A 12,594-nucleotide genomic window follows, 5' to 3' on the forward strand; every position below is an offset into this window, starting at 1 on the left:
AAAAAAAAAAATCGTGATGGAATACCATACAATGTAAAGGAATGGTTTAGGCGCCCTTTGAACTGTCATGATCCTTGTCTGCAGTAGAGAGGGTGGGGAAGTTGAGTTGGAACAGCTTGAAGGAAACAAGTCATTACAATTATTAATAAATTCTTGCTACTAAAGAGTGACTGAGACAGAAGACCGCATTAAAATATAAGGAAGGAGCCAACGGAAGGAGCTCCTTGAAATGTTCATTAAAACAGTCCCCGGATGAGAGGAGTCCTGGTTCATTAAAGCCGCTAATCCAAGGCATCGATTCAATATAATTTGAATAAAACTTTCAAACACAAATCGAATAAAAGGGGCGAAGGGTCGAGTGTAATCCGCAACCCTTTCTTCTCATTAGCATGGCCTATCTTTGAGCAGTAACTCCACCAGGAGGTGCTCCAATAACTTACGAAAACTCCTTCCCTCATCCAAACACGGTTAAACACCAATTTGCAACTCCTTATTAGATAATGTCTAGACTTAGTAGGCCACTTGATGAAGACCCTCTCCACTTGACACTTGATGTTTTAGTTCCTGTCTAATTCCTACCCTTGGAACCTGACCAATGCGGGTCCAAATTATCAACCAACAGGGTTGTTTCCTCCCGAATATATTTCAGAACCTTCAAAAGTTTTATTATCTCAGTTGTGCCCCGTTCATGTAGCCAGGTGAATGATTTAGTGTACCGTAGAATAATCACAGAAAGATTTTAATCTAAAATTAATCGTTATGATGAATCTTACCTATGGAGAGATATGAGCTAAATACTGGAATGGAAAAAATGTAATATAATTTACGCAATAAAACATATAGAATAATAATACTTTTTATGCAGTGTATTCACAGGGTATAAACAAGCAGAAAGCATTATAAATAAAATAGTTAATTTACACAGTAACCGGATTTTTTATTTTAGAGCACCATATAATCGTTCAAAGATCTTATAATATGGCTATTTTACTTGAATTGTGGCACATTTGACAACAAAGAGTTTTGATTTTATTTAATGGACGTATTCCTAAGATTGTACAGTAGAATGCGATTACTCTCTTTCTTGAGGTCGTCCTACAAATATTCCTGAATATATTAGTGTTATAACAAATTAACTGAACTCTATAGTAAAATCCAGGAAATACATGAGAGAGAAAGTAAAAAATAACTTTGTGTTTGTTGCGATGTGCCCTTATTCAAGCAAATCTGGGTTATATGTACATAAGGGAGGTACCTCTTATGGTTATTAGGAACTACGACAGCCTTTACAAAAAATGTTTCTTACTATTTATATAAATAATTGACTGTATATGTAATTTCAAATATGAAGAAGATCAAAGTCAGGGTTGCGATTTGGATAATAAATAGTTGTTAACTATTTTTGTTTTTTTTGACCGCAATCCTGAACATCTTCGTATTTTAAAAGTTTCTTTCGTTCAAACTCTTAAAGAAATAATCAGCTGAGATATCATATTCTACCAGATAACATAACATTTTAGTCCGAATAGACTTATTCCGCTTACGACTGTAAGCTCACTATATTTTACTTGAATTATAATTACATGAAGATGAGCAAATAGCCCAAAACATCGTAGAGAATAATATACTATTGTATTAATGTGAAGTCAATAAAAAATATTTGATGTTTAAATGTAACTTATTCTCCCAGATGAAACGAATCGATCAAAACATTGTTTCTAGCATCCGCGTTGACTTCAAAATATCACAAAATTGTGTTGGTGTCACAAGAAGTTTGGTAAACGCGCTGAGGGGTGCCAATTTTCTTTTGTATACATTTAATGTCTATGAAATATTAAAAAAAAAAAATAGTTACGACAATTTACATTTTAAGATTTATAATGAATATTAAAAGATAACAAGAGAGAAAATTTCAATTACCTTTTAATTTTTACAGTAACCTTACTATAACGTTTCTATCCTATGACAAAATAACAATAATACATTTGTAGACATTTCAAAGCTAAATGGAGCTTGTCACCGTCAAAACTCACATAAAAATATAAGATGGAGCGATTCATCTAACAAATTCTTGATTTTCTTTCAATCAATCGTCATCTATAAATTAGAGTGGAAGACAGTGAATGTTGACATCCCACAAACAACCATGGTGGCATAGAGACCGTTTTGGCGTGAGTATACATTGTTCAAACCACGTCCTTCATTTCTCGAGAAATATATAACGCATTGGATTGGGATAAGAACTAGTGTTTCGTCTGTGATATCTCTATATAAGAAAAATTAAAAAAAAATTGGTTGTCCAAGTGTAAACTGAGACAGAAGGCAGCCGGTGATTGGCCTTCTTTCCATCTGCCACGCCCCCGGTGTTCATAAGGCCCGCCTATTTACTTCAATTTTCCTAGAAGCTTACCCTCTCCATTATAATTGTTCCTTTAAGTTTATGATTTTTATTATCAACTGTTTTAACGTTTATAACTTTTCACAACTGCCTTATCGTTGCCTAAAATTTTCTGAACCAGAAATAACTGTATAGGTAACTCTAAAATGATGGCAGATATAATTCAATGGTTTTATTTCTTTTTTTTTTAAATTCCTATTTTATTTTTTATATTTTTATAGTTATGAGGTATCACAGGTTAAGCGACGTAATGTTACATCCCTGTTAGTGGTTTTATATATATATATATCCGTTTGCAATGTCAGAGGCCCGATACGTTTCTTACGACCCGGAACCCCTTTATGCATGTTTAGTTAAGTAAAATAAATTGTGAGACATTTTGGAACAATTGAATGTAATGTTATAATTTATTACTGTACAAAATTTAATCCCTGAAGGGGCAAGTAAAAGAGAGGGAATGGTTGTTTCTCACGATCCAGTGGTGATGGCTGACGATCGCCGTCTCATCCGCCACTGATTTGTCCGGTCCAAGGGTGCCGCCGTCCTCCCCTCGCATCTAGTTCTGGATTTCTATGAGGTTGTGGTCTTGTCACTTTAAACGTTCCAGTGGTGGTACTTCCAACGAACACTGGCTAGCATAAAAACAGTGTTTTTGGTGGTTGAATAAGAAACTAGGCTGCCCAGAGGCATATAACGATTGTCCTTGACGTCATGTTGTAACATGTGATTCTTGCTGTCGTGTAAATCAGACATATCTTTATGTCGATCTATCTTGACATGATTAAACTAAATATGTTAGTTATTGTTTTCCTCGTAAACAAATAAATAAATTATTACTATTTATTGTATTAGTTATTGTAGGCGTGAGTTGAGCTCACAGACGCACTATGGCAATCTGATGTCCATTAATTGCCAAAACATTGACTTGATAGTATTTGTATTTTAGACACTCCATGTATTGTTTGAGAATCTTTCAATTATCTATTATACTGAAACAAAACGAATATAAACTACGTACGGATCCTGTAAGTTGGATGAGAACTAATCTTACCTTCCATTATTCCTAAGTGGAAACAAAACAATCCTCATAACGAATCGGGAAAGGTATAGATTGGCATTATAGGAATCGATTTAGGGAACAATAAGTTGCTGCTTTATGGACAAACGGGCTAATTTATGCTCCTAACTTGTTTAGCGGGAGGCGTTGCAGATTGTTTCCAACCGTAGCTAGAAGCAATAAACCCTTCCAAGTGCCATATACTTTTTCGAACCTGGCGTTCGTCAAGGACAACTCGTTGGTGGACTGACAAACAGGGTATGTATTAAGAGGAGATTCATAATGCACAGGCTACAGTCCCGATGTAAGGGCCTTTACAGTCAGGCTATAGATTTAACAGCCCTCCGCTTCGAGACAATAAAACGCCATCTCACATAAACTATCTTGATCTAACATAAAACAGCAGTTTAAGCTCACCATTGGGTACTTTGTCCTAAAGTACACCCCGAAGCAATAAAGTCTCGTCACCACATCTTGTCTTCGCTGTCAATTCAACTGATTGTAATTTAAATAAGTTTAATTTGAGGATTTCTCATGGTAAGGTTTCACAACTGATAAAAAAATCTCTTATGTCCCTTTGAACGTCAAATCTTTCATAAAACCTAGGACATTATAGTTTCAACTTTCAACAAGCAGACAAGATACCTTGACCACAAACGAATTCGAACCTGGGTTGAAACTGTGTCCTTGGAATTTTTACCCCTTTGCCCTACCTACTTCCTCCATTAATGTATTACACTTATTTTTTTCCCTTATTAATTATTTGAAAATCATCTTCTTTAGCTTCCCTCTTGAGTGCCTCAAAGCTCAGAGGAGCATTCAGCCAAGAATTCCATACTTCCCTATTTCTAGCTAGGTTCCTCGCCTGTCAGAGGTCCTTCCCCCTCTCCATACAGAGTCGCTCAATGTAGTCGAGGTATGACACCCTAGGGTGGCCCCAAGGCCTTCTGCCATCTGCGACGTAGTCCATGGTATTTAGAAGATCTCTGTGGTCGTCCATCCTGGTAACATGGCTAAACAACTTTACCTGACGAGTTTCTAGGAGCTCTTTAGAGGCTATCTGCAGTTCCTGACGAGTCCTTCCATTGCGAACTCGGTCTCTCCTTGTTTTTCCAATCGTCCCTCGTATAAATTCCATTTCGGCAGCGGTGATTCTGCTCTCTTGTCGGTCTGTTAATATCCTCTCCGCTCCATATAAAAGTATAGGTACATATGCTGTTTTGAAGATGTATAGCTTGACATCTTGGCCTAATTCTCTCTTCCCTACCACAGTGTTACATATGTAGTACTAAACTGAATTTGCCTTGTTAATCCTGTTAGATATTTCTGCGTCTACCTTCCCAGATCCGTCTATCACTGTACCCACCTATGTGAAGTCTGTGAATTTGAAAATCTAGTTGCTTAAAAGTGCATTTTCAGGAACATATGTAATAAGTTTAACGGTTAATATTTTCGGCTAATACTAAAACATCAGGGATGGTAAAGAATAAAACAATTTTAATAATGACTGTAAATAAAAAGTGATGAATATGAAAAGAAAGAAATATAAAAGTAATAAATAATAGGAATAAATGAATAATAAATTTAAATATATGTGGTAACAATAAATTAAAAATGTGCTATATATGGATGTCGTTTCCAGAATAAAATAAAAATCAATATAAATGGTAAAGATCCTATTTAAAAAGAGTCACTTGTTAAAATAAATAAAACCCATGTTCAGAAATATTATATCGGAATGTATTTAATTAGCCTCAATAGTTTATGAAATGAGGAAGGCGACAGACGGAGATAGGAATAGGGAGAGGGGACGGAGACCAGCGAGGCTAATTACTGTGAGAATGAGAGCCAATTAACCGACTGCCTCTTTCCATCGCTCACCGTCGAGAGCTAAAAAGGTTCAGTAATTGACGAATTACCCGTCCGCCGGTAAAACACCTACCGCTATTGCAAGCCGGCCATTACTTGATGCCGATATATCACCCTCTATCTGTACGACTTCCATTTCACTTTATTTCGGACCGAAACTGAGCTGCTTCGGTCCATTCGCAAAAATTTTAAAACTCGAATGAATGGATGTGAGAAGGGGTGTTTTACCCTTGCGGCTATCAGATTCCACTTAGTCTGAACTAGATGAGCTTGTCGGATCCTCTAAGGGACAAGTCATGGATTCTTCTCAAATTTATCTAAAATTGTAAATGTAGCAAAATGTTCAAAGGAAAGATCTGTTCCACTACAGATTTTGGGATCAGTACTTTTATATTCTGTTTTTTTTTTTTTTATCCTCTTCCTGGTTAAATTTAACTCTTTCTATAGGTAACCAACCTATTCTAATAGTAGTGGGGAGGGGAGGAAATGTTTTCATTGCGTGAGACCAACTGGAAATAAAAGTCAACCACCCTTGGCCGGATTCGAATCTGCGCCGGTGTACTTACGAGGTTGTTAACGCTTAAGCGCGTTAAATCCAGCAATCAGCAGCTAGTAAGGAGTACTGTTTAAGTCAGGTTTTCCACTCAATTAAGGATATCCATTTTATATAGGCTGCAGGGGCTCCTGGACCGGTAAGGACAACCCACAGGATATTTAACAGAATAAATAGTTATCTGACATAGCCGGACTCGAACCCAGTACCGAAATATAGGAAAAAAAGCTCCTTATTCACTGATTACCAAGCTCCACTAAATTAAAACGTAGCAGTCTATTATAATTAGGGGCTTACTTTGTTCTCCAGCATACAAACAGTGTTGAATATAAACATAGAATATAATGGGCTACCAAAAATTCAACAACCTTCAATATTTTCTCCGTGAATAATTTAAAAAATGAATAAATGTGAATTTTATCCTTCTTAATTACAAGTAGCTCCTCTTCCTTAGACCATGAGTCTCTCCTTCAGTTCCTAAGACACCTCCTCGTATTGTCAACACATTGTCTGTCAGAATAGCTTGTAATGGAAGAGAATATAAAAAGTTCAATTGTTATTTGTTTTAAGTCGGAACATTTTGCAATTCATGTAACAAAATGATTATAAGAAAACGCAGTATGAAGTTTAAACATTTTGATGAATTCCATCTAATTCATTATTTGTGTTGTTTACCGTACAAATTAAGAGATTTTTACTCTAATTCACTCTCTAAAATAAGGCCTCTCTTTTCTTCTAATGTTTTCTTTCTTCATCATCGATGGACGATTTCATGGAAGATTCATATAAAGCGATTCTTGCAAGTCTATGCACTGGTTTACCTTTATTCTTGGAGAATCAGTTTTTGGAGGAAGAGAGAGCGTTAAAATTCTCGCTGTCTTCCTTGCCCAGGCTTAGGCTTCATGATTTCAAGAGAGAATGATAAACCAGGATTGAAAATAGTCTTGTAGAATAGGGAGAATGGATTTGCCTTTTAAAATATAGCCGTTGCATTTTTCGAATAGCTGAATAGGCTGTTTTTCTACGCATACTGAGAAGAACTCATTTTGTATGATGGCTTTTGAAAATGTCTCAAACAATTGTGCTACAGCTTAGGGCATAAATTACTTCCATCTCATAGTTTCATTCAATGACACCAATGTTTTTACGGCATTCAGTGTACGAGTCCGCAGAAAAAAAGACAATCGTGATCTACCTGTTCAAAATGTGTCGTTTGAGAAATTGTTGTAATAAATAAATAAAAAAAGCTATTTTTTTTTTAAATTCATAAAATGATATCTAAGTGATTAAATTTCGATAAAGATAATAAACTCGTAATATATTCCCTATTGACTCATTTGAAAAGTCAATCAAAACTCTGAAAAAAGGTAAATACTTATCTCCCAGGAGGTTATAAAAAAGAAGTATTATTATCAGTACTAGTTTTAGTATTATCAGCATTAGTATTAAACGGAAATAATAACAAATAGAAAAGTAAATAGAAAAGAAATATAAAAATAGAGTATACACTAAAAGATGGAAAAAGGGAAATAAGAATAAAAAATAAAAAATTAAGAAAAATAATGAACAAACTAGTATACGTACCTTACTGAATATAGGTAAGCAAAAAAATGAAGCTGAAGGCAGGGGAGAAGGCAAACAGAAAGAGAGGTTGGCGATTAAGTAATATATTCCATTTCAAAGAAAAAACATATAAAATAATGTTAAAGTAAAAATAATATTAGGAAATTAAAAAAAAATATTGAAAATAGGCAAATGATAATATACATAGTAAGGGGAAGAAATAGAAAAAATTTGTAATATGAAACAGAATAAAAGTTTTTAAATACAGTCATATAATCGAGTTGTAAATATTGAAGCAGAAACGGAGGTGAAAAGGTAACCAACCTATCCTTACCATGGTGGGAAGGTCCGTGGGAGGTTTTATTCCGTAGAACATTCATGAAGTAAATGCCAACTCCACAGGACGGATTCAAACCGGCACCGTTGCGGTTCCGAGGTTTCTAGGAGCGATGCCTCAACTACTTCGGCTACAAACGACCCCGACGTTGATGTCACTTGCAGTGATTGGCTACAAAACAAAACAGCAGCTTGAGTACTGAATGCTGCATTTCAACAAAAGGTAAACGTTAATAAGTAACTCTTTTTAATATTTGATATACACTAACTATCGATGACTATGCTCTATAGTTAAAAAAAGAAAAACTTTTACTAGATTTTATTTTATTTTTTAATATTATAGTACAGGAAACTGCACGTCGATTTCGACTATTACAGCACTTACTAGACCAACGGTCTAAACTTCCAACAAATTACAAAAGACTGATCTACATGACTGTAATAAGGCCAATCTGGAGATATGGAGTTGAGCTTTGGGGCTCCACTAAACCTTTGAATTCCTCTCATATTCAATCCTTACAATATAAAATCCTTTGTAATACTTTGTCACAAATAAAATCATACATAAAGACCTTAATGTTCCCTATGTAACCGATCTAGCCCGAACCAGATATCACTCCTTCCATTATAAACTCTCTAACCACTCAAACCCCCAAGTTTCTAATGTTACATCTTCTTCCATTCCTGACAATCCTCCGAGGCGCCTGAAAAGAAGATGGCCACGAGACCAGCTAATGTAAAATGTCATTAGAGTGCTACCAATGGGTAGTTTCTCTACACGCCTGTAACACTCCAATTTAACTTAGATCAGATTTACTAAATTATTATAATGTACAGTTATAAATAGCAATAAATAAATATTTAAAAAAAAATATTATAGTAAACTGCCCATTTTTTTTTTTTTTTTCTGAGTAGATATGCTTATATATTTAGATTTTACGGAAAATTATTTATTGGTTTTCAGAGTTTTTACCTTTTAAGTGATCCTTACTAGCCAGAAGCTGGGGATATATTTCGTTCCCATTCTGCCGGGAGTAGACAATCAGAGTGGCTTTATCATTTCAATCCCCCACACACTCTTTTTTATTATTTTTTTCGTTTTATATTACTGTCCTTAATCATTTTTATAGCGCGGCCACTCACGTGTGTCACGGGGCCAGACAATATTTATAAGTGCGTCATTAAATAACCGGGCCGAGACAGTTGGGGGCATTGTCAAATACAGGATCGTCACCCTGGGGTGTGAGCCCCCTTCGGAAACGGTCAAACACCGCGGCCGGTTCAATCTGTTAATGCGCCCTCCTGATATTTTACAGAATTTTATCTGCGGCCTTCCTCCCATGCACCCTTGACAAGGGTTAAATGGCTTTTTGCAATTTTCACGGCGTTCGTTTTGTCCATCGTTTTTCCATCGCAATTCACGGGGAAATATTAATGCCATCATGTCAGGGGTGTAGTGGAAAAATGTGGCGGCTCAACCTGTAAATTAAGAAAACTGTGCAGTGAGGGAAAGGGAACTGTCAGTCTCATGTGTAATTATTATATTTATTTTCCATACTTTCCAATAACGAAGTATGTATTTTTCCGCAGTTCAGAGCAACTTCATAATATTTCCCTAGTGTATCTTTAAATTTCTTTTAAGGCAATTTATACTTTCATGTTTTTTTAGGAAATTCAGTAGTAGCTGTTTTTATTTTATTGGATAAATTTAAGGAAATCTGTTGAAAGGTAATGATTTTGTATTAAATAAGTATTTAAATTTAATTTTTGATCTAGTCTGGCACCCAGGATCAGTAAATTCGGTAATTATCGATAAATTCCAACCCCCTACATACTTCCTCATTATCCGTTCTTATCTATCCGACAGATTATTTCAAGTAAATTACAACAGCGCTTATTCATCCCTACTCTGTCAGTCTGCTGGTGTACCTCTGGGTAATATCCTTTTATACAGAAAATATAGAAAATTTGACATTACTATAGCATGAAAATCAACATTTTATAATATTAGACAACATAATTCCGAATCGGTCATGCATATGATTCACCCATCACTATTAACTGACCGGAACACATCATTAACTGTTAAGTATCACTTTAAAACTGCTAGCAATCGAAAGGTGCCAAGCTCCTATATCATTCATCCTATCCTTTATACAGTTTTCACAGCTGACATCCCAACTCATCCTAACTCTATTCTCACCGCCGATGACACATGTTCATTGTCAGTGAACAATGATCCTTACATTGTATCTCAAAACCTCCAATCACACATTGAAGAATGGTGCCTAAATTGGAGGATTACAATTAATTCCAATAAATCCCAACCAAATCACATTTATCCTTCGTTGTAAACCCATGACCTCTTGCCCTACAGTATCCTTTAACAATACCACACTTATTCCTGTCGAACAGATCCGTTACTTAGGACTACATCTCGACAAATGGCTGACATGGAATCCTCATACAAGACTGAAAAGACAGGAAACTCCTCGTCGATTTCCACTATTACATTTACTAGACAAACGGTCTAAATTGTCAATCCATTACAAAAGACTGATCTACATGACTATTATAAGGGCTTGAGGTATGGGACTCCACTAAACCATCGAATTCCTCTCGAAACCAATCCTTACAGTCCAAAATCCTCCGTAAAATCCTTAATGATCCTTACTTTGTCACAAATCAAGTCACCCCTCAATGTCCCATGTGTTGCCGATTTGGCCAGAACCAGATACCATTTCTTCCATGATAAACTTCCCAACCACCCAAATCCACTTGTTTCTAGCCTGGCTTCTCCTTCATTACCTAATAATCTTCCTATGCGTGTCAAAAGAAGATGGCCTCGAGATCTTCTCCTCTAGAAATGTTATTGGAGTTCTATCAATGGATAGATTCTTCACATGTTTGTATCATATCACCTACAGTAAATTTACTTGTTGTATATATTTTTATAAAGTTGTAAATGCCAATAAATAAATTATTAAAAAAATTATTAATTTTTTAAGTCTCAACATTCTTTATTATATCAATAGTCGAACGTTCCTGCCCATTTGGCCATCCTCAAGGATAATCGTAAATATACCTCACGTCGAATTATTTAAAAAACGTTTTGCAGGCTATTCTGCTCAGATCAATTAACAAGTCAAATTACCCTATTTTGTCACTAATTTATTAATTTTTTAAATAGTTTGTTTTTTATGATAGTTGATAGTAAGTAGATCTAAAATTAGAATTTTTTTAAATTAATGAAATTGTGACTAAATTGGATAATTTGACTTGTAATTGGTCTAAATTGTAATTTGACCTGGGCAGAACAGCCTGCAAAACGTTTTTAAATTATTGGATGTGAGGTGTAAATTTATATTTAAGATTGTCCTTGAGGATGGCCGGATTGGGCCAAACGTTAGACTGTTAATATAATAAAGATTGTTGAGAGCTAACATTTGATTTATTTAAAAAATAAATACTAGTCTCAAGAAATTGAAAAGATATGTATAATTTAATTTTTTTTTTAATTGAGAGATACTTTCAATTCCAAAAAAATAATTAATATTCACAACTTAAGATCGGATTTTCTTACAATTATCTTTTGTTCCCTAGCCGCAAATTCAGTCAAACATCGAAAAGAATTCTGATCATAAAAAAGGTGTTGAATCGACTCTAGTTTTAGATTGCATGAAATCGATAGTTTTGGTGTTACTGGAGGAATTTGGATATTTTGAATTTTTCTGCTCGAAACTGCTTTAATGTACATCTTTAGTATTTTAGTTATAATTTTTTTTTTTTTTTTTTAATTTTGTCTCAAATTCATGAAAAATCTAATAAATTATAGTCACGAAACTAACAATTAATATTCCGTTAAATCGTTCATGATGAGAACTCAATAATTCCTATCTCGGTCAATAGTTCTGGTTTGGCCCTGTAATTGATGCTGTGTAACATGGGCTATTATCAATCAAATTAACGATCTATAGAATAATTTGAAATTTTGTATTGCACAAAATAATTTGCTCATTATGTGTTAAATTTCAAACATGAGTTGAAATTAAATAATTTTCTATTTTTAGTCTGAATTAGGTTATTTCAATTTCAATAACCTAAAGTTTAATATTTTAACCAAATTTTCCATAATACACACATACAAGTATGTATAACAATATTTATTTAGTTATTTTTTCCTTCCTAATTGTATAGTTTAAATTTTAAAAACTTAAGGTAAGGCAAATAATTGTTTAATATGTGAAGAGAAACAAAATAACAAGGGAATGTATGTCAAGAATATTCTTGGAATAGTATTAATGAGTGGCATCAAGAAAATATGAAAATAATAATTTGCATTTCCAGAATAAGATTCATTGTGATAAATGGCGTTCATTATTACTGCTTTTACTTGGATTCCTACTTTACGTAATTTCGTCTAACATAATAGACATTAGCGGAAATTTCCTATTTCAGTTACAGTCTTACTTTTTAGTTTACTACTAACTAGGAGAGTATAACTTGGTTCAAAGAAGGTTCGATAAGTTTCCATATATTCTTACCAAAAATTTAACAATTAGGTTGATTTATGTATTAATTTGCACTTTTGGGTTTTTACAGCAAGATTTTGCACATTTTGGCTTGTTTACTGCAAAAAAATCAGATCTCTTTTTGTAAACAATTACTCAGGAGTAATATATTTTCCATAGAAAATGTAATAAAATTAAACAAGTTGGAACTGCACCAAAAAGTCAATTTTTTCTTTACCAAAAAAATCTGGAATAAATTAAGAAATTAATCAAATTTAATTCATGTTTTCATCAGAGCTATTAAAAA

The 12,594-nt window shown here is 34.2% G+C and overlaps 1 protein-coding gene across 2 annotated transcripts in view; it reads right to left on the minus strand.

The window, feature by feature from the left end:
• The window catches only part of LOC106692560 (ribonuclease P protein subunit p40), a 493,269-nt gene that overhangs the window by 215,270 nt on the left and 265,405 nt on the right, over positions 1 to 12,594 (minus strand). Inside the window, exon 1 of one of the 2 annotated variants that reach the window (XM_067048580.1) lies at positions 7,775 to 7,906. The exons of the other annotated variant lie outside the window; for it this stretch is intronic. Within the exon in view, the coding sequence (XP_066904681.1) occupies positions 7,775 to 7,816 (42 nt within the window). The 5' untranslated portion in view covers positions 7,817 to 7,906. Of the gene's footprint in view, positions 1 to 7,774; positions 7,907 to 12,594 lie in introns of those variants that run through there. 2 annotated transcript variants of the gene reach the window in all.

This window comes from Halyomorpha halys, unplaced genomic scaffold (assembly GCF_000696795.3).
Source record: "Halyomorpha halys isolate HHAL.00 unplaced genomic scaffold, Hhal_1.1 Scaffold61.1, whole genome shotgun sequence".
In the NCBI taxonomy this organism is placed as follows: Eukaryota; Metazoa; Arthropoda; class Insecta; order Hemiptera; family Pentatomidae; genus Halyomorpha; species Halyomorpha halys.